A 21,519-nucleotide genomic window follows, 5' to 3' on the forward strand; every position below is an offset into this window, starting at 1 on the left:
TCAGTGTTAGAGTCAGGAACAGAGCGCAGTAACACTGTTTTTAGGTTATTTTTTTTGTGAATCAAACACAACCGACAAGAGCGGGAGAATGTTTGAATTCTGAATTATAAAATTACACCTTACACACAAACACTTTAAAACTTATTTGTGCCTCAGTTACAAAGCCCAGGGTCCGATACATCCACATCCAGGTCACTAAGTGTCAGTGTAACATACGTCTTCAAGAGCAAGTGTTAAATCAAAAAGACAAAAGCCAAACGGAGTCGTACATCCAATGTAACTTTAATAGCAGAAGAGGGGAGAAACACAGTCGGACATGGTAACCAGAGGGTCATGCTGTGATTTTAGTTTTACAAGCAATCGAGGGCTTAATAATGAAGGTCCTTTCTGTAAAGCACTAAACTAAAATCAATTTACAACCGCAGAACCAAGAAAAACAAGGGAAATAAAGGAAAAGTAAAGGAAGACACGTTAAGATCTGTTATTGCCAAATGAGGATTCTACACGGGTGGAGAGAAAAAAGAAAAAGCGCACACATAATGACGATATCAGGGGAGAAACAAACAGAAACGACTTTAAATTCCACCTTAAAAATTCTCCCTGCTCTCCATCCCCGCCGAGTCCCGCTCCCTGCCCCTTTAGGTACGGCCGTGTGCATCCGCACGGACCCCTTCGCTCAAATCAGCTCTGTTCATTTTCCTCAAACCTTTTCTGTTCACTAGAAAACAACAACATAGGTGCCGTTACTTTGTGTTTGAAATCCAGCAACTACCAACTTCTTTAAAGAATGTGATCCCCAGAGCGGAGGACTGTCCCACGGAAATGTCCCTCTGCTCTTGCCTTATTAGAGACAGTTGACTTGAGGCTTTATTTATGAGACTAAACAAATCCATCTCTGTGGACCCCCCCAGGGCTGTACATTCTTCAGATTAATGCAGACTGTTCATCAGGAAAATGTTAAAGCTTTAAGTGTGTCATGATTTTGCTACAGTTTTACTTCCTCTGCTCCATTTGTGTTTTTCTGTTAAATATTATTTTTATTTATAGGAGAAAAAGAAAAAAAAAAACTAAACTAAATGAGTGTTAACTTTCGGTTACACTTTTTTGTTGTTGTTAAATTCAGCAAATAAAACCAAAAGTGTACAACTGTGTTCTTTATCTGAGTCTTTTTTCCTGCTAAATTCTTTTAAAGAGGAAAACAAAAAGTGACATAAATGTGCCACATTTTTTATTTTTTCCTCCCTCTGAGATATTGATTTTTTTCCTTCTCATATTTAGCGCAAAATTTCTAAAAAGATGAAGCATTAAAAGCATTCCTTTTTTGGGCCTAAATTTGTTCAGCAGTAATTCTTTGTTTTTCCAAGAGGTTTTTCTGCTAACTTTGTTTTATTTATTGTGAAAAAAAAAAAACTAAATCCCTGGCATGACTTTGTGTCATTTTCTGTTTCCCCTCAACATTTTATTTCCAGCATCATTTCAATTAGAAGAGAATTGTGTTTTTGTTCGAGGACAACTCATACGGTGGTATTTTTCTTAATAAAATTAATAACATAAATTTAGCAGAAAAAAAAAAATATATATATATCCACTGTGAAAAATGTATCCTCCCCCACCCCCCCTCCGGTGTTCATCAACAAAAACATAAGCAAATTTGATCGAAAACATCCCAACGTTTGCACACGACTTTACACCGTCCCCATAAAGCCCACCCAAACACCCCCCAACTCCCTTTACAGGACCCCCCCACCCCACTCGCTCCACCAGCAGCTCGTCCCTCTCTCTCTGGAGGCGATTATGTGGCGTAGCGCTTGGTCCACTGTTTGGCTATTCTGTCGTGCTCCGGTCTGTTGGTTGTGTATTGAGTGGCGATGCTTCCCACCAGAGGGTCCGCTACAAAACAGAGCACAAAGCACAGGGTTTTCAGATTAAAAACAGGGAAAAGACACTTTGTGGAGAGAATGAAATACTGTATAGAAGCAGTACAGGACACAGTGGTTATTCTGTCCATCTTTGGTTTGTTTTTTACTCTTATACAGGCTTCTGGGTCTGAGCTTGATTTCTTTAAAGCTGCGTTCATACGCCAACCCCCATTTTTCTCTCATTCTGGTCTTTGTTTGATGTTTAAACGTTTTTTTTTCTGCACAAATCTGATTTTCCACAACATCACCCAACACACACAGACAACTCTGCTGCTGACAGAGGAGACGACAGAAGGCTTCCCAGGTCCCTACGGATCCAGGATATCTGTCGAATCATGTATGTTGTGTTTAAAAGGTGAAGTATGAGATTTTTATTTTCTTTTATTAGTCAAGAAAAAAAACTGCAAAATACAATAAACAAGATAAAATATCTAATTTAAATTCTAAGTGCAGTTTGTTTCTGAGAAAACCTGTTGGGTAAAATGCAGTGTCATTGCAGTTCTCCTGTTTGGCCAATGGAGGACACCGCACTGGTCAAGATTTGGGATGTGTGACCTAGGTGAACTACAATAACAGACTTGCTGGTGAAATTGCCTAGTGCACCTTTAAACTACGTCATTGCACTATGCATAATAAACGTTATACAGCCTCTTCAAGATGTTCACATCTACACAAAGCACACTGATATTTCAGCACTGCAATATCACTATATTTCGAAGCCCCCTGACTTTATTAGATCAGACTCGTGCTTTTTATAATTGTACTATTAAGAAATGTCTGCAGCATCATACATGAGCATCAAAAAGCTGAATGCATGCCCACACCTGTAACTGCCAAAGGAGCCTGGACGGCCTCCTCTGATATAATCTGGGTCTGAGACTGAGCTTCAGCATACAGCAACACTGCAGCTCCAGCCCATGACCAAACGCTTGTGGCAAAGGCAGTTGTGAAAGACCAGCGTGTGGTTTTCACTGTGACTTCAGCTCTAATAACGGAGCAGGACAGTCATTAAGTAACCACTGGTTTCAGTTTCCATTCCCCTTCAAGAGCAGACAACAGACTTCAGAGATGCAACACAGGTACAGAAGGCGTTTTCTCTGAAATTTGGACCAGTTCTGCACCAAAAACACCACCTCAACTCGATCTGGAGCAGTTTATCCCCGTGAGGGTCTCGGAGGAGGATCTTACCCGGGTTACAGTCTGTGAGGAGGGAGCAGATGGACAGCAGCACTTTGGAGATGGTGAGGGCAGGGCTCCAGTTGTCCTTCAGGATGTCCAGACAGATCACTCCCTGACTGTTGATGTTGCAGTGGTAGATTCTCGTACGAAACGTCACCTGGAACAACAAGCAGGGCTTTAAGCGAGAGGCTACCATTAAAAGTCTTAATGCAGTGTTCAAATAGCATTTTAAAGCTTATTTATACTTCTCCAGTACACTTAACGTGGTGTTCTCTTCAACTATAACCTTTTTACTTAACAGAAAGATATTGATCTTATCCTTTAAAGGAACAGGCACTGAAAGCGGTCATTCTGACCAGGGTTGCTTTCTTTTTAAAAGACTATCGGCAGCGGAGAGTTGCTCTGATTTTGCCAATATTTCAAACAGATAATTGCTGATATTTTATGCCAGATAAAGACTGGGTGTCGAGCCGGACCCATGTGGTGGAAACAAACCACTTGTCCCTTTCAAAAATTATTTTCTTTTAGAAACATTTAGAGCAGAATCTCAGGCCCCATTCACACCTGGCCCTGGGTGATCCAATCACAAATGGCCAGCACAAAGTCCAGGTGTGAACAGGGTATCCGATCACTCAAACCGCATTCAGAGATGGACAGAGGTGTGTATGACTACATTGTTTTTGGAGTGTGAATGGCAAAGAATCTTGATGAATCTCTGACGGCAGTAAACACCGTCTGCGTCAAACACTTCACCAGCCAGGGTTTTACCAGTAAATGAAGTTTCAAATTGTGTGTGTGTGTCTGACTTTTAGACTGAAACGTGCCTCTTATCTCGGTTTCTCTCACAAAGATCTAAAAATATTTTTTCTTTCGATCTGTACATATTTGAAAATTATAAAATTAGTTCAAGGTCTCTGAGTGTGTCATTTCAAAATCTGTTGTATCCTGTAGCAACATATTTAGCACCTATCCAACCATGCTCCTCCAGAGGGAACGATGTGATGAAGGAAGGGTTTCCCGTCATGTTTTCAAATATAGCGCCCCCCCCCCCCCCCCCCCCCCTCCAAAATTACAGATTGAGTCACTAACCCAAGCTACCCCCAAAACAAACAAATTTAAAAAGAGAACTGCGGACCTTGGGGGGTTTGAAGGGGTAGTCAGGGGTGAAGGCGATGTCCAGGAAGAAGACTCCACCCTCGTACACGGAGCCGGGGGGACCCAGGATGGTGGACCTCCACTCGTAGATGTTGTCTCCTTTAGGACCAGCGCTGGGAAATACACAGACAGGAGGTTAATATTTAATTATTCAAAACTATTGAGTCATATGTTTTTAAAATGTCCTTCACTGTGTTTAAAATGATCAAAAATGGCTGAAACATCAATAAAAACAAAATTTTAAATGTTCCTTGTCCTATAATTCTTTTTAAAGAGGTTGTGTTCCGACTGCCAAAGGTCACAAATCAATAGTTGCACAATTGCCGGAGGTTTGCTATCTCTGTTTGTAGCCATTACATCCAACACCATCAGCTCAAAAAAAAAAAAAAAAAAAAAAAAAAAAGAGAAAGAGCAATTTTCCTGAGTGTTATCAGTAGAGCACAACCATGGTCCCCCCACGGATCATTCTTCACTAGTAACTGCAGTAAAACACAGGGAACGATTCGGGATGAGAAATTGCTGAAAACATAACGAGAAAAACACAAAGCTTTATTATATTCACTGAAGAGAGAGACAGGTGCATATTAGCATCCAAAATCTGGCATTTTGTCTCTATTCAGAGGTGGGAGCTTTATTAGTAAGTTACATGAGTATTTCACACATGATGTGATTTTTCAGTTTGTCTGAAACACTGAACATATGCATGCATCACAAACACTGCATCTCTCTTACAAAGCAGCTGGAGTGATATAGCACCCTCTGCTGAAGAAAGGACAGCCTGATGAATATGAACCAGTGAGTAAACAAGTTTTTTGACCTCTAAAAGGATTGAGAGCAATTAAGAGTCTGTAAACATCAAATCTCAATATTAACTTCAAACAACACCACAAGATGGTGACAAAATGGAGCAGGAATAGAGCAACATCCTCTTCTCGGTTGGTGCTTTTCAGCGTTTGGAGTCTCTCCGTTGTCTAAAAACCGGACCCAGACACTTTGATTTTTTTTACCCATTTACAGACACTGGGGCTTCATAAACACATTAGAGCAGTTTCCAGAGCAAATCGACTAAAAAGCAGCACATGGAGGGATGGGGGAGGCATTTTCTGAATTTTATATCAAGTGTTTTTTAATCACGATCCTGAATGTCACCCTTCACATTAACCACTGCTTATCTGCACGTTATTCTTTTACTTTCACCCATTTCTGAACCTCCTGAGGTGCTGTAACCACGTCAGGCTTCACAGTGTTTTATTATTTACAGTGTGTTATCGTTGACATAACACACACCAAGCAGCGGACCCTCAGCTCCACGCCGAGACAAATGAAAGGAGTTAAAGGTCTGGAGCTAAATACAGGCTCTGAAACAACAGAGAGCTTTCACTCCCATCTCACACACTTCACTATAAATACAAACAGCCTCATCACGACCAGCGCAAACAACATATCACCACAGTCAGGCTGCAAATTTAGTCTGAGGTTTGTTCTTGTGACCAAGATGGCCTTTAGGACACACACACACACACACACACACACACCACTGCCCTCTATAGCTGAGCAAAGATGAGAGCACAATGGAGCTACAGAGTTTGACCCTCACACTGTCACCACTGTCATTTGGTTAAATAAAACACTCGTCCCCCCCACTCTCTCCCCCTCCTCCCTTCTGTAACCTTTACTCCCTATTCTCACTCATTTTGCTATTTTCTCCCTTGCTGACCTCTTCCCTGGTGTTTCTCTCCCTCTCTCCCCTTGCATCTCCTTTTTCCATGTCTTTCTCTTTTCTCTCCATATCTTCCCTAACACCTCTCTCTCCATCTCTCTTCCACTCCGAATATTATACCATCTCTGAAAGGCTTTATGTGACGTGTGATGGTTTAATCAGGTTTGTTTTCTTCTTAACACTGACTCGATTATTCACCAAGAACATCAGGAGTGTTTTACTGTTATTAACAAACACAGTGTTGAAAAAAATCAGAAGACACTTCCGATAAAAACGAATAATACCCTTTAATTAAAATATCAGATTTCAGTGCCAGTTCCTCCCGTGAGGAAGAAAAACCTGAAACGCTGAGGGACAACATGATAACATCTTAAAACTGCATTCGGAACAATCTCACAACTCAGTGTTTACAAATTCCAGAGTCACGTCGCCTTTTCTTCCCCAGAACATTATCACCTTAATTCTTATATAAGTCTCCATTCAGCCTATTGTCCTCACTTCCTTTTGTTCACAGACATCAAAGTGAATATAGGGCTGTAATCATTTTAGACGGACATTTGCATAACTGATTAGTCACGATACTGGTATTTTATTCCTTCACAATATGTAACCACTTCAGAACAAATGTATATGTATAAAATAAGAGTCAGAGACGCAATTTTAAAGGATTACAAGAGCGCCCCTCCCCCACTCTTCTTTCCAGGCTGCAGAAATATTTACACACTGTACCTTTAAGCTAGGTTTACATGTTTTGAAAGAGCAAGGAAGTTGTGACTTTTGGAAAAATCTGAACTACACACCTCTGATTTCACACAAGAGAGATTTCTAATTTTAAAAAATCAATTAAAGCTGAAATAGATTATTTTACAGAAAGCAGTGAGATTAAGCAGGTTTTGAAAACATCCAACTGGATCTCCCCTCTAAGCAGCAAATTTAAAAGCCACTCCTCAAAGCACATGAACATGCTGCACTACAGCTAGGGGAGTTCACACATGCACGGTAATCCAGAAATGTCCCGGAGTTTACCCGGAGGAAGTGTTTGTGTGAATGCGACCACCCACAAAATTCCTCCCGGACTTTACCCAGACCTTACCCTCCACACACCCCGGTAAAGACTATGGCAGAAGCTGAGTAAGCACATGTAAGAACAGAGTGAGAAATGTTCCGGAGCTTCTCCCACACAAACTCCGCACCAACACCTAAACCACACGTTTCATTCCCTACCGCGAGTGCGCGTCTCACGCAGAAAATCTCCTGCTGTGCACGACCGCTCCGGGACATCTCCGGACCCCATACTCCACAGTTTCTCAAGAGATTCTCCTGAGTTTGGTGTTTGACAGAGGCAGGAGACAGAGAGACGAAATGAGAAGGTGAGAGACAAAGAAAGCAGGAATAAGAGAGACAGAATAGAGAGAGAAACTACAAACAAAAAGACAGAGTGAAGAAAAGAGACACAGAGCAAAAGGAAACAAGATACAGCACAACAGACAACATCGCTGTCCAATAAAAAACACGCTTCTCCAAAAGGTTTTATTCCACTTCTGTTGCACTTCTATTGGTCCATTCATCAGGAAATGTTCACACTATATGTTTCTAAAAATAAAACGCACCCCCCCCCCCCCCCTTCCAGCTTTAAAAGCTTCTAACGTTTAAAACAAAACCCAAAATAAAACACATTAAGGACCGTTCAGCGTTTGTGTGCGAGAATTTTCATTTTAACGGGAGTTAACCAGGTGGGCGTCAATTACCTAAACCACAGACGACTTCAGCTCAAAACAGATTTAACGCACAGACGTGCAGCCTCTCCACTGATTACATCAGAAATTCTGATGTAATCCTGGTGAATTTCAAGAGACGGGACCATGAAAGCAACCCACCCACCCCCCCTCTGTTTTCCTGCACCGAGCAAAACGCCTCCCCACATCTCACATGTAACGCCGAGGCCTGCTCTGGAGAGTCTTCAGAGCAGCAACAGAGGAATGTGGGCAGTCTTGTCGAAAGGAGGAAATCCACTTTAAAGATCCACTTTAATATGGATAATTCGAGCCTGAGCTCACGGCTCAGTGTCGCCTGGAGTTTGTCCTTCCAGCGTCACGCATCTGACAGCATCCATAAACATTAGCTCGCCGCAGTGTGACAATCAAAAGGTCACGGCGCCAGAGGGGCTTTTAGAAAACAGCCTCCAGAGGCTCTAGAGCTCCATACACAAACCATACGCGTTTTATTAGACCGAGGTAGGGCTGGGAATCTCTGGGCGCCTCCAATTAGGGCCTAGCTGATAACACATGTAAGAGCAGACAATACAATAGTGCATTGCAATGGATATTATAACAAAAGCATAATAATGTAATTACACTCTTTTAAAGAGCAATAAACGTAAGAAAGAATGCATGTCATCTTGTTTAAACATGGTGCTTTTATTTTATTTATTGGATTATAGGATATTTAAAAGCAACAGTCTAAGATTTTGATAAGATTTGGGCTCTCCGCAAGTGTTATTCCTTTTAACCTTTAACAGCACTGTCCTGAAATCAACAGGGAGGGAGAGTGGTGGTTTCCTGCCCTCCAAGTTACACAATGCAGTTTCTGTAGTGCAGTGCCCAGAGTAGAAATGACAGAAAGTCTATTCTTACTATTACTGGTTTCACAGTTAGTATCACAATGATTTTAAAGCTGTAGTTTTAATGTGAACATACAACAGGACACATTTACATTACAAGCCCCATCCATGAACTATGAAAATAATACTTTTAATAAAATGAATTGTAAACGAGGTAAAAAGGTTCAATAAATCATGATACTGATTGACGATCATATCACCCAGCTCTAGCTTTGATTTGGAATCCTGGATACGGGCGAGAAATGAAAGATGAGGACAGAATGGGAATATCTGACTGGTTAAACTGATAGTATGCAAATTTCAATGATGAAACACTGTAGGTGAGGCATGTCTCGGCCATTTACACCACATGGCTTATTCCTACAGCACACAGTGGCAGAAAATGATCAAAGAGCACCAACGCGGCTGAAGCAAACCTGTTTAAGCAAACCTGTTTTACACCCGAAGAGAAGCCAAAGAAAACATTTCTTCTACACTATACATTTCACGCAGGGTCAGTGTGACAGGATTTTCAAAACCTTTCCATCAAATCACTGGACCATGAAAAGGATGAGTAACAACAGGAGTGTCTGACAAACAGCACTAGGCTCCATTCGCAGGACGTGAGGCAATTATAGCCCGGTGCTGCGTTTTTAATTTCAGGCTCGCTCTCGTTACTCAGCCCCGGGCGCAGGAATGTGTGGAATCCTGAAAAGTGTGACTGAGTGACACCCACAGGCCAAAATCCACAGAGGAGCAAAAGAGGGACGGAGGAGAGATGGAAAAAGGGCAAATTGGAGAGGGTATAGTGTAATAATGAGAGGCAAATGTGACAGAGAGGAAAACAGAAAAGAAAATCTAGAGTATGGATTTGTAAGAATGAGAGGATAAAATAAAATACCCGAAAGGAAAGAAGCAAAAACCTAATTTAAAGTGAGCAGGTTATGTTAAACTCCCTTCTTCAGAGCGTGTTCACATTAAAGTGCGAATCTGGTGTCCACCAACCCACACACTGTGAAACAAGAGCACCCAGTCAGTTTTCTGTGCACAGCCCAAGCCAGAAAACACGGGATAAAACGAGTCGTTCTGATGCTGCTCCGCTTCTGACATCAAGTGCAGAGACTTTAGAATTGCACCGCCCCCTCGTCTAAGTCTGTCCAATCACAGTGCAGGACCCGCGTTTATGTGAGAGCACAAAGACCAGGTTAAACGCAGCAAAACAGACACAATGAGCGTGGAGAAATGAGAGCACTGAGTAAAAAAAAAAAAAAAAAAAAAAAAAAAAAAAGATTAGAAGAAAGAGAACCGAGCGAAAACAGCTAAGAACCACAGCTTCTGTTGCTCGCTCCTCACTGCTGTGCGCTCGGAGTCAGGGTGAACATCGAGAGGCTCATCATCATTTAAAGGAACAGGTGCTGAAAGCAGGCGTTCTGAACAGGGCTGTTTACACAGGGGGAGAACACTGCTGGGGGTTTTAACCAAAGCAGGTCACAGACATTCCATTAAGAAACAGAACTGTGTTTCACTGTGAAGACAAGGGGGAACGTGCCCTTTAAAAGGAGTAGGAGTATAAAGGTACGCAAGACTACGTTTCTAAAGTCCAATAATTCTTTCAAGGTGGGGGTGTGTCTGCTGTGGAATTCCTCTTCTGGCACAAGCAGGTTTAGTTAAACGCTGATGTGAATTAAAATCATTTCCAGAACAATAAAAATAAATAAACCAATCTCTACAACAGTTTGATTCAGAGAAGAGCTGCAACAGGCCATTGATTTAACTGATTGATAACTTCAAGAACCCAGTTCTCATAACAGATTTGTTTCTCCTCAAACACATCTCATCTTTCGTCTTTTTCCACTTAATCCTTTTCAGAGTCACAGAGACAAAGGACGAATTAAGAATCTCAGCCCCCACAGCGTCCTCTAGCTCCTCCTGGAGGATCCCTATGTGTTCTCAGCTCAACTGAGAGATATTTGGTGCTTTTCAACTGCATGCAACCTAGACGACCTGACTTGGACATTTTGATTTTACACTGGCCAAATCTGGTCCTGGAACTGGGTTCGTTTAGTCCCTGCTCACTTATGGTTCCAAACGTGCCAAGTAGGTACTGAATGTGAGGTGTAAACCCTGCAGAGCGCTGATTGGCCAGAGACCTGTAAATCACCACATAATGCAGTTCAGTCATCTCAGTGAAAAAGGGGTTTATGTGGAGGGAGGGTTTAAATGGGTTTCTCAAAATGTGCTAAAGATGAAGACAATTAAAAGCAGACAATTAAAAAGACAGCTTTTCTTTCAAGGCCTTTTTTTTCCAAGGGAAGATGGTGTGAACGACTCAGATAAAAACAGCTCTCTGCACAGGTCACCATCAAAGAGTGTGAGGTGAAACTTGAACTCTGTGCAAGGGGGAAGAAAAAAAAAAAAACACACACACACCTCCGCAGCTTCCCAATGCTTGCTGATTCAATACCACAAGCCTCAAACTGATGATCCCATTACCATGAACTTGACTACAGATGCGCCACTGTTAAAAGACACTGACAGCATCAATCCAAGCTGTAGCAAAAAGCCTCTGCTGTCCAAGTCTGGGAGTCCTAGAGAGCACAATCGGCCTCGCTCTCTAGTGGCCAACGTATGCTTCTGCACTGACTCAGAGCCTCCGCTGTCTGTTTTGGAGCAGAGAGAGTCGTACAGGGCGAAGACAATAAGGTTAGCTGAGGGAATTTGGTCTTAACGTTTGTTTTTAAAATACTACTTTCAATGAATGTGGCACTGTAAGAAATCTGCGGGTGCTGCGGCAAAGAAGAACCGAAGTTGTGCAGTGTCGGTGTGATCTTTGGATGCAGGGCAGACAGCCAGTGTTTGTGAATGTTCTTTACAACTGTAAAACCTGTCTAAGTTAACATCAACATTTTAAATCTAACTTACTCTCCTCTCCTTGTACCAGTCGCTTCAAATTAAAAGCCCTCTGCAATATATATGTAGAGGAAACACTTATTTCAGGAGACAAATAGGAGCAGGCATCTCCTTTGTCTTTCCTTCTGAGCTCACTGTTTTCTAAGAGAAACTACTGCTGTCCTGGTGGTGAGTGAACTGAGTGTGTAACCGAAAGGTTGCTGGTTCGATCCCCAGAGCCGTCAGATTATGACTAAAGTGCCCTTGAGCAAGGAATATAACCCCCAACTGTTTCCTGGGAAACCACCGCTCTGGGCATGTGTGCTTACTGCCCCCTAGTGTTCATGGGTGTGTGTGTGTGCGCACGTATTTCACTACACGGATTGGGTTAAACGCGGAAAACAAATTCCTCTGTGTGCAGCACAGTGGCCAATTAGGTGATTCTGATTCTAATGATTTTCTTTGGGGAATTGTGCACTGCAACTCTAGGGGGAGCCCAGGAGCAAAAATATTAAATCTTACCTAGTGTTCCTTTAAAAAGCAGCTGAAATCATACATTCTGGTTCTTTTCTAAGCAAAACCACCCCCCACACACACACACACCACAACTAAGGGTATTTAAACTGTATACAGCTATGCATATCACACACACACACCTCTGGAGATGACGCCACACAGGCACAAACAAGACACATGAGAGACTGCAGTTTAACGTGTAATCAGCTCCCACCTCGAGGTCTAGACACAAGCAGAGAGGAGTGTTTAATCATCAGCACAGAGACGGTGCTTATCTCAACTCAGACGACCCAGCTCTCACTCACACAACTACAAAGACACACACACAATGATGGGAGGGCCCTCTTCTAATCCGCTGTCTTCATTTTGGATGCAAATATCACTCTCTATTCAGAGGGTAATAGTCTCCAGACAATGCATCAGATAACACTGCATCATTCAATCACAGGGCACTCTACCAGTGTTACCTTTACCGGGTAACGTTCAGGTTTCTCATCATTCACACTTTAACCTGGAGAAACTCCCCTTCATGAGACCAGTATACAGGAGAAATTCCCGTGCACGACACCCAGTATCACCGCACAATACCCAGTCTGATACTCGAGATATTCCCTCAGCAATGGTCTACTGCAGGACCTGGAGATTAACTGTGTGAGGCTTGGTACAATACCAGGGAAATTAGCCACACAAGCCCCAGTACTGTCCACAGAAAATGACCCACACTGGTCTCGGTACTGATCCGTGCATGTGCACTAGCACAAAAAGGCAGAGTTATCGGGTGTAATGTTGGCTAAATTTCCTGGGAAGTTTAAAATTATACATGGAAAATGTTCCAAACAAGACACATCACGATCTATTCCTCCGGATGAGACCCATTTTGAACTTTTAGCCAATATTACACCCGATAACTCTTCCTTTTTGTCCCTTTGTGACGCCTGCGACTACACAACTATATCTGCCGTGGGGACGTTTTTCACAGTTTCTGCAGAGAACAGGCTCTGGGATTAAAGCTCTCCTTCACTATGATGAATTTTGGTTTTACTGCCAGTTTGAGTGTAAAAGCTAATGTGATGTGCCAGTGACTCTCAGGTAGTGGGACAGACACACAACCCCCCCGCAGGAGCCCTTCTATAAAACACCTGAAACCTGATCTGGAGTCATTCAGAATTTATTACTGAAACACCTTCACTCAAATACACTCTGTCCCTCACCCTCTCACTTGCTTACCAAACTAACTGCTGCACTAATTAGCGCCCCTCTAGAAACCATTCATGCGGAACAATCTGTAAATCTTTGATAAATGAACTAAACTTAACTTGAAAAAAATTAAATAAAAAAAGTTCATAAATGTACAAATACTGAAGAAATGTCTTGTCCAATGACCACACATTTTGTTTGAATCCTAAGTGAATTTTTGAAGAGGGGAATGAAGAAAAAGGAACAACAATTCACACGGTAGGCTATCCGGGGAACTTCCCCCACAAATCCCGACTGGATACCCGTTTATTGACCCAAACTAGACCCAGGACCACACCCAGAAAATGGGTACACGTGGTAAAACACCTGGGAAATTCCTTGCATGAGGCTCAGTACCATAAACAGAAAATATTCCAAATGAAACCAGGTACAATACCTGGGAAATCCCACACAGACCCGGTACCGTACCTGGAAAACAACCCACATGGGACACAGTGAACCCCCAAGAAATTACCCACACAACACCTAGTAATACACCCAGGAAATGTGGCCCCCAAATTTCCCCCATTCATCTACACAACAACCCAGCGGACGAGATATAAACCAAACCCAATTACTCTGAGTACAGTAAACATCGTGGATCGTGTGTGAGAACAGGGGCAGACACGTTACTGAGAAACTGAGCCCCTTCCTGTATAATTACCACCAAACCCCCAGGGTAAGAGAGGGGCTTCTGTCCCCACGCTGGTCCCGTCTCAAGAGAGTGGACTCTGAAGAGCCACAGAACTCAGGAAGCTTTTTGAGACGTGGCTGTATAACACAGCTCTCTCTTAAAGATGGCAGCCTCTAAACAGGCTCCAAACCACACATCTGAACCACACTTTGAACTCATTGTTAATTCAGGGGGGGACATATACACAGGAAGTGATTTGAGAGTGTGAGACATTTGCTCCTCCTGCTAAAATCACTATACACACAGAGAGAGAGGAAAACATGCTCGTGGTCTTTAAAACAGGGACCGTTTTGATCCCTCTAGATCATTGACACTGCTACTGGTGTAAACACACCACCCAGATCTGTCATATCAGCTGAAAGACCCTCATGCCATCTACTACCAGGAGCAGGGGGATTGGGAAGAAGGGGCTGTGCTACCCACTCAGGGCATTAAATTTGACCAGAGGTTTTCTAACCTTTGCGTATGACCGCAGATAGAAACTAATATTGAAAAAACAGATTAAATTTAAATGAACCCAGAAACTGCTTCAAGGCCTCAACTCAACGATTGTATTTTTGGAGCAAAAGACAGAAACAGATCTGCAGCAGATGGTCCAGGTGCTCATGAAAAAGTCAAGCATGCGTAAAATGGTCAAAACAAATGTTTGTCGTCTACCTCAGCTTCACAAAGTCAATATTTATGTTTAGTATGATAACTAAAAATGCCACAGCTTATTCTGATTGGTCCAAACTGGTGAAACCTTGTGTAGTAATAGCTCACATACATATTTAACAGGGTACATTTGATTTAGGTTGCAATGATATCTTTCATATTTTTACACAATCAAGGGCGTCTGACACGTGAGCCTTGTATAGCTAAATATATAATATTCCTGAGTTTGGACAAGACAAAGGTCCACAACAATTACAAATACATATTTTTTTTATTCAGCATTCACAAACTCCACTGGACTAAATCCAAAATAAAGAACACACTAGAAACATCACTGACACAATCAGCTCAATGATAAAAACTCCCTGCACGCACTCCTGCAACCAAACCTGGACTTGTTTGGGGTTTCTGTCATTTTAGGGAAAACCTATGTCAACAAACAATGGAACCAAATATGAGAAGAAATACATTTCCAAGAAAACGTCACAGAATATCAACAGGGGGCGCTGCACAGCGGCAATCAACAGAAGTGAGAAGATGGCGGAGCGTGTAGACGACCTATGAGCGTTTGTGCTGTTGTTACCAACGTTTGTTTCTCTCCAAAAAGCAAACATAGACCAGCTTTTGGCGATAAGATGTAGACTACTACACTGTGCACGCCTCCTGGGTGTCACCAACGCTTCCTGCTCCTGTAACTAGCCACGCCCACAGACGTCCACACGGTTCAGGCTGAAAAACCTACTATTCTTTGGTTCCCGAATAAAACTTTTCAGGATCCGGAGCCTATTTTTGTTGGTGGAAATGCGTTGAATGGTTTCAAATTAGATTCACAAACTGAAACAAACTGAGCCCGTTCCACGTTGGTGGAAAAGCACCAAATCAGAGACTGGATTTTAGGCCACACACTGCTGTGTGGACATGATCACAACCACGTGTCTCATGACCCGTCTCTCGCTCAGAATTAATGGCTGATCTTATAGGTCTTGTTTATAAAGACAGTCCTGGAGCTTATTTTATTTGAAATGATCAAAATCGCCAAAAAAAAAAAAAACAGGAAGAAACGTCATTATATTAAATTCTCCCCAAGTCTTTCAGCCCTAAATTAATAAAGATTTTATGTTATTACACACCAATTTAAAATAAGGTCAAAAGGTTGTTGTTCTTACCCACCAACATTCAGACTCATTTATACAACTGTAGCTCAGAACTTCACTGTCCTAAAAGCGAGAAAAACTGACCCTGCTGATCTTAATCACATAAACCAAACAAAGCCAAAACAACAAAGTGCACCCCAGAGGAGACGGAGGATTAAAGGGGGAGAGCGTGGCTTCACTCACCTGCAGTTTGGTGGAGGATCCAACATAATATCAGCCAATTCCTTCTGAATTCTGAAACAAAAATAAAGCAAATGAATGTTTAAAACCAACAGTTAATCATTCTCTCTAATGAATCCTCTTCAAATCATATTAAAAACAACAATAAAGTATTTTATATTCATTCATATTGTACCAAAATCAAGCTGCAGTTGTGTGTTGTATGTGGGGAGACGTCTGGTTCCATTCACCATCAACCATTTCACACCAGAATTATTAGGCAGGCTTGCATTTCCTAATCATTGAGGATACACTGTCCACTCTCTCAGCTCCACTGACCACACAGGAGCACTTCAATTAGTAGTTCTACAATTACAGACTGTAGTCCATCTGTTGCTCTGCATACTTTGATAGCCCCTTTTCACCTTGTTCGTCAGTGCTCAGGAACCCCACAGCGCAGGTATAATCAGGATCATTCTTAGCACTGCAGTGACACTGACGTGGTGGTCACGGTGTGTTTTGTACTTGTGTGAGTGGATCAGACACAGCAGTGCTGCTGGAGTATTTAAACCCCTCAGTGTCACAGCTGGACTGAGAATACTCCATCAGTCACTCAGTATTGGGCATTAGATATTCATGTATAGATATAAAAGCAGTCCTCAGCTACAAGAGCGCCCAAATATCATCATCAATGCATGCATCTGTTAATCCGTGAGAAAATCTGTTCAGCTACAGTAGCATTTAAATTTCCTCAACAGATGCAACAAAAACCCTGCAAAAATCCCCATCTGGAGCTATAAATACATTTATTCATCAACCAAAAAACATGTTACATCTAAAAATGTCACTGATGGATAAACAGTGTTTGTGAATATAGGATCAGGGACTATTACTCTGTGTATATAACAAGCCCTGACATTGTTAGCTACAGCGGCACCATAAATATCCCCTCAGGCTCTATTTGCGTTTCAAAAACCCGATATATCCAAACAGTTACCTGCATTAATTCTGTGTATACACCAGCTACAGCGGCACCTGAATTCTACCCACACTGAGCTGGTATCGTCCATTATATATTAAAAGATAAATAAACATAAGCTTTGTGACAAATGAACATGCAAATCTATGAGATACAGAATGGAGTCCTGATATTCTGCACATAAACATATCTCCTCCAGCCCCAGAGAAACTTCCATTATTTTTTAAAACAAGAAACCTTGGTGCAAGTTTGGTGTATTACAGTTTAAATATATATCCCTTCAGTCTCAATCCCATTTATCGATCAATCAATCAAAACCTATTTATAAAGCTATAATACAATAGCATTCAAATTTACTTACACAGAGCAATTACCAAATATGTACTTTCACAGCATTTTGGGCTGAAACCTCATCTATAAGCAGTTGCATGTGCTCTCTCTCTCTCTAGCATCAAGACATCCAGGTATGTGATCTTCAGCTACAGTAGCAGCCAAATATCCCCCCAGGGTCAATAAATTAATCTACTCATCTCTTAGAAATAGCTAATACAGCTCCAGGAGAGCCCAAATTTCCACCTGTGGATTAATAAATATGTGCACTGCGGTCTATCGCTCCAGTAACCAATATCCCAGTAAACAACTGGATATTCGTTCAGGACCAGCAAATAAATCTACTGATCTAATGATCCACTCAAGAGGCAATAGCATCAAAACTTCCTCAAGTGGAGAAACAACTACATACACAGCTTTTGGGCACAAAACTCAACATATAACTGCGGCTAATCGACATACCAATATCCCCTCAGGATCAATTATATCTATAAACACACATAAAAAGCTACATACATAGGAATTTGGAATGAAATTCGATGTATAATTGAGCACACTGAAGTTTGTAGCTACAGCAGCAACCCCATATCCTCTCATCAATAAACTGATGCAGCTATTGATCAGAAACTACATAGGGACTGTAGTAGCCACATTTTCTCAATCTTCTCTATGTACATCATTTGGGATTGAAATTCAGATTATAAGTGGGGTACGATGTAGTCTATTGCTACAGAATCACCCCAATATCCTAACATCCCCACAGGACCAATAAATACATCTTCTGATCAATCAGAAACTCATTATACAACTACAACAGAAGTCAAATGTGGATGAATCAAACATCTATTGAGCTACACACACAGGAACTTGAAATTAAACTCAATGGATAAGTGGGTACATTGTAGGCTATAGTTGTGGTAGCCACCCATGTCCCCTGTTCAATAAACTGATAAATACAGTGCCTTAATCTGTCAATTAATCTATATATTGATGAATAGAGCGGTGGTCTTCAGCTACACCCCATTATCCCTCTGATCAACACATCTATTGATCAATCAGAAGGTCTTAATACAGCCAGAGTGGCGCACATACTGCCCCATGTGAATCAATAAACAAATATTGATCAACATTAACGACACTTAGGAATGGAATTCCATCCATAATTGGGGTGCAATTATGTTAGTCTATAGCTCCAGAAGCACCCCAATATCTCAGTATCCCCCAGGATCAATACCCTATAGTAGAGGTATTGATCAGGAATATGTGGATGTATTGATCACCTCTTGGCGCTGGTGGAGAGGAGTTTGGAGGTCTTGCTCATGTTGGTTTTGCTCTCTCTCTTCTTGCTAGGCGTGTCTTTCTCCGCTTGCTGGTGCGCGGAGGAGGAAGAGGAGGATGAAGATGAACTAGAGCTGGCACGAGAATCTTCATCCGACATGCTCCCGACCTCCAGAGAGACGACAAGAAGAGTCGATTAATATTTATACAACACATACAAGACATTGGAAAAAAAACAATATGGTGAGAAGCTCCCAAACATGAAGGACCTCATTAGGCCGAGGGTGACCTTTTAACTCCCCAAAACACAGCACAACACTCAAACACAACGCAGAGAGCAGATAATGGATGGCGCACGGCTATAATCGACGTGAAGCTTCCCTTTAATCGCGCGATTATTCGCCTATTTCATAATCTCACTGGCCTGTGGGTGGGATAAGCTCCTCTGACCTCGATAACAGAGAAGGTCCGCGTCTTCGTTTGCATGTCGACACCCCCCGCGCCCCCGGGGAATAATCGAGTATTGGTCATTTTTATCGTTATTGACATTAATCGAATAAAATAGGATGACGTTGCAACGGCGTCGTGCAAGAGGCACAAGAAGCATAAACATACATACATACATATATACAAACAAACAAACACACTCGCCCGCGCGCGCGCGCGCGCGCACACACACACACACACACTTGAACACAGCCTCTCGCTTTCTCGGCAAACTTTCACCCTTCCCACGACGATTAATCGCCCAAACCGCGTCAAAAGCGTCGAATATACATTCAAGAAAGCGCAGTATGTCGCGTTTTTCGTGCCCCAAACTCATCTGAACGAGTCCCAACAACAGAGCAGAACCCTTCTTCTCCCTCCTCCTCCTCCTCCTACTGTTCTCTACCCCTCTCTCTCTCCCTCAGTCTCTCTTTCCCTGACGCCGTTAAACAGTGTCCCCTCAGCTGCTCGACGGCGAAAAGCAACGCTCGGGACGCCGTTCCCGGGCAGAAACAGCACAGTGAGGTAACAGCTACCTTTCCTTTGTGTCTGCGTGCGCGAGCCCCTTCTCTTCGCCTGCGGACGCGCGTGGCTTTGGCCTCTCGCGCAGCGGAAGTGCGCGTGCTCGTGCGCGTGCTCGTGCTCAGGAGCCAAAGCGCGTTCACGACGAATGAGGGAATGACAACACAGGGTTAAATCGGCAGAAAGGACCGTGTAAAGTGATTTTTAATGGCACACGAGAGGTTTTATCAGATTGTTCACACTAAAAATGACACCTAGACCAGCTAAAAGATTAAATCTAGTCAAGTTTATGGGTTTGACACGTTTTTAAAGCTAAAGTCTACGCATTAAACTGATTTCTGTGGCACTTAAGGCCCATTAGCCCTTCAACACAAATACATACAAGCAATAAAAAGATAGTCTGTAAACGTTTTCAGGCTTAAATACATTAAGTTAACAAATTTACACATGAAAGATATTTAGAGCAAACTAAAACATGAAGTCAAATTGATTTTTGAGCTTTAAAGTCTAAAAACTACTCATTAAACTGATTTAAATTTCACGTAAGAGCCTCTCAGACATATCAACATTAATACATACCTTAAAAGATCATATGTAGTTGAGTTTTAAAGCTTTACACTGTTTACGGGATGACAATAACACGAATTTATGTTAACTGATCTAAACGTAAGCAGTAAGTAACAATTTCGCATAGGAGTAAAATCGACTACAGCTTGATATTTAGATCAGATAAAAGATTAAATCGGCATATATATCATTTAAAACGACTCATTTAACTGATTTCTGTAGCAAATAGGTGCCTGTATTAAAGAGTTTAGTTTTAAAATTATATATATATATATATATATATATATATATATATATATATATATATATATATATATATATATTTGTGTGTGTGTGTTTAAATGCGCTTACTTGGTGCGTGTATAAAATTGAGGAGTCCTTTCTAGAGTAGCATCTTTAATTTATCAGAAACCCTTAATACAGCTCAAGTCGTTTACTGGGATAGAGGCTGTGGGTAAACGCACTTTCACTACATGGTATCACAACACAAGAAAGCAGATATATTATTAAAAATCGACAGGCGGATGTGATGATGCCAATTTTGCTTCTACTTAGACAGGTGGCATGCTGGCACACAGCTCCAGGTTCCTGGAGGTTGTGGGTTCGAGCCCCGCTCCGGGTGACTGTCTGTGAGGAGTGTGGTGTGTTCTCCCTGTGTCTGCGTGGGTTTCCTCCATGTGACTGTCTGTGAGGAGTGTGGTGTGTTCTCCCTGTGTCTGCGTGGGTTTCCTCCAGGTGACTGTCTGTGAGGAGTGTGGTGTGTTCTCCCTGTGTCTGCGAGGGTTTCCTCCGGGTGACTGTCTGTGAGGTGTGTGGTGTGTTCTCCCTGTGTCTGCGAGGGTTTCCTCCGGGTGACTGTCTGTGAGGAGTGTGGTGTGTTCTCCCTGTGTCTGAGTGTGTGTGGGAGTGTGTGTCACCCTATGAAGGACTTGCACCCCCTCCAGGGTGTGTTCCTGCCTTGTGCCCAGTGATTCCGTGTAGGCTCCGGACCCTCCACGACCCTGAACCGGATAAGGGTTACAGACAATGAATGAATTAATATATATCTGGACCATTACATTTTGACTCAGAGGTTGACACATGTTTATAATGTGAACCCCTAGATACCCTCTTTTTGTCAGAGAATGTCCACAACATCCTTTAAAGTATCTGAGCTGTAACTCCACAACTGTTTTTAATACTAAACTTCACATACACACTAGCAAGATAACAAAACACACACATTTTACAACACTTTTCTGAAGTCAAGGAAGAAGGGGAAATTATGGTGTTGGTTTCCAACCCTCCTCCAACAGTTACATAGTGCAGTTTCTGCAGAACTGAGCCCAGAGTAGCAACAACAGAGGTTCTATTCTCCCTGTTACAGCTCAGTGGAACATTCCAGTGATTCTGAAGCTTTATTTTTAAGGTAAAACTACTACCTATTGTTGCTTTAAGCCATCTTTAAGACATAATAAGAACAATGGGAAAATAATTGTCACAT

At 42.1% G+C, this 21,519-nt stretch overlaps 1 protein-coding gene across 1 annotated transcript; it reads right to left on the reverse strand.

Moving 5' to 3' along the window:
* Positions 1–1,731: 1,731 nt before the first annotated feature.
* ube2e1 (ubiquitin-conjugating enzyme E2E 1) lies at positions 1,732–19,631 on the reverse strand. The gene is made up of 6 exons (XM_066674441.1): positions 19,484–19,631; positions 18,464–18,630; positions 15,899–15,949; positions 4,234–4,366; positions 3,108–3,255; positions 1,732–1,890 (listed from the first exon to the last, which is right to left on the reverse strand). Exons 2-6 carry the CDS (start codon positions 18,619–18,621, stop codon positions 1,793–1,795), a joined length of 588 nt encoding a protein of 195 aa, XP_066530538.1. The 5' UTR covers positions 18,622–18,630; positions 19,484–19,631; the 3' UTR covers positions 1,732–1,792.
* Between the last annotated feature and the right edge of the window lie 1,888 nt (positions 19,632–21,519).

Source organism: Hoplias malabaricus, chromosome 6, assembly GCF_029633855.1.
Source record: "Hoplias malabaricus isolate fHopMal1 chromosome 6, fHopMal1.hap1, whole genome shotgun sequence".
In the NCBI taxonomy this organism is placed as follows: Eukaryota; Metazoa; Chordata; class Actinopteri; order Characiformes; family Erythrinidae; genus Hoplias; species Hoplias malabaricus.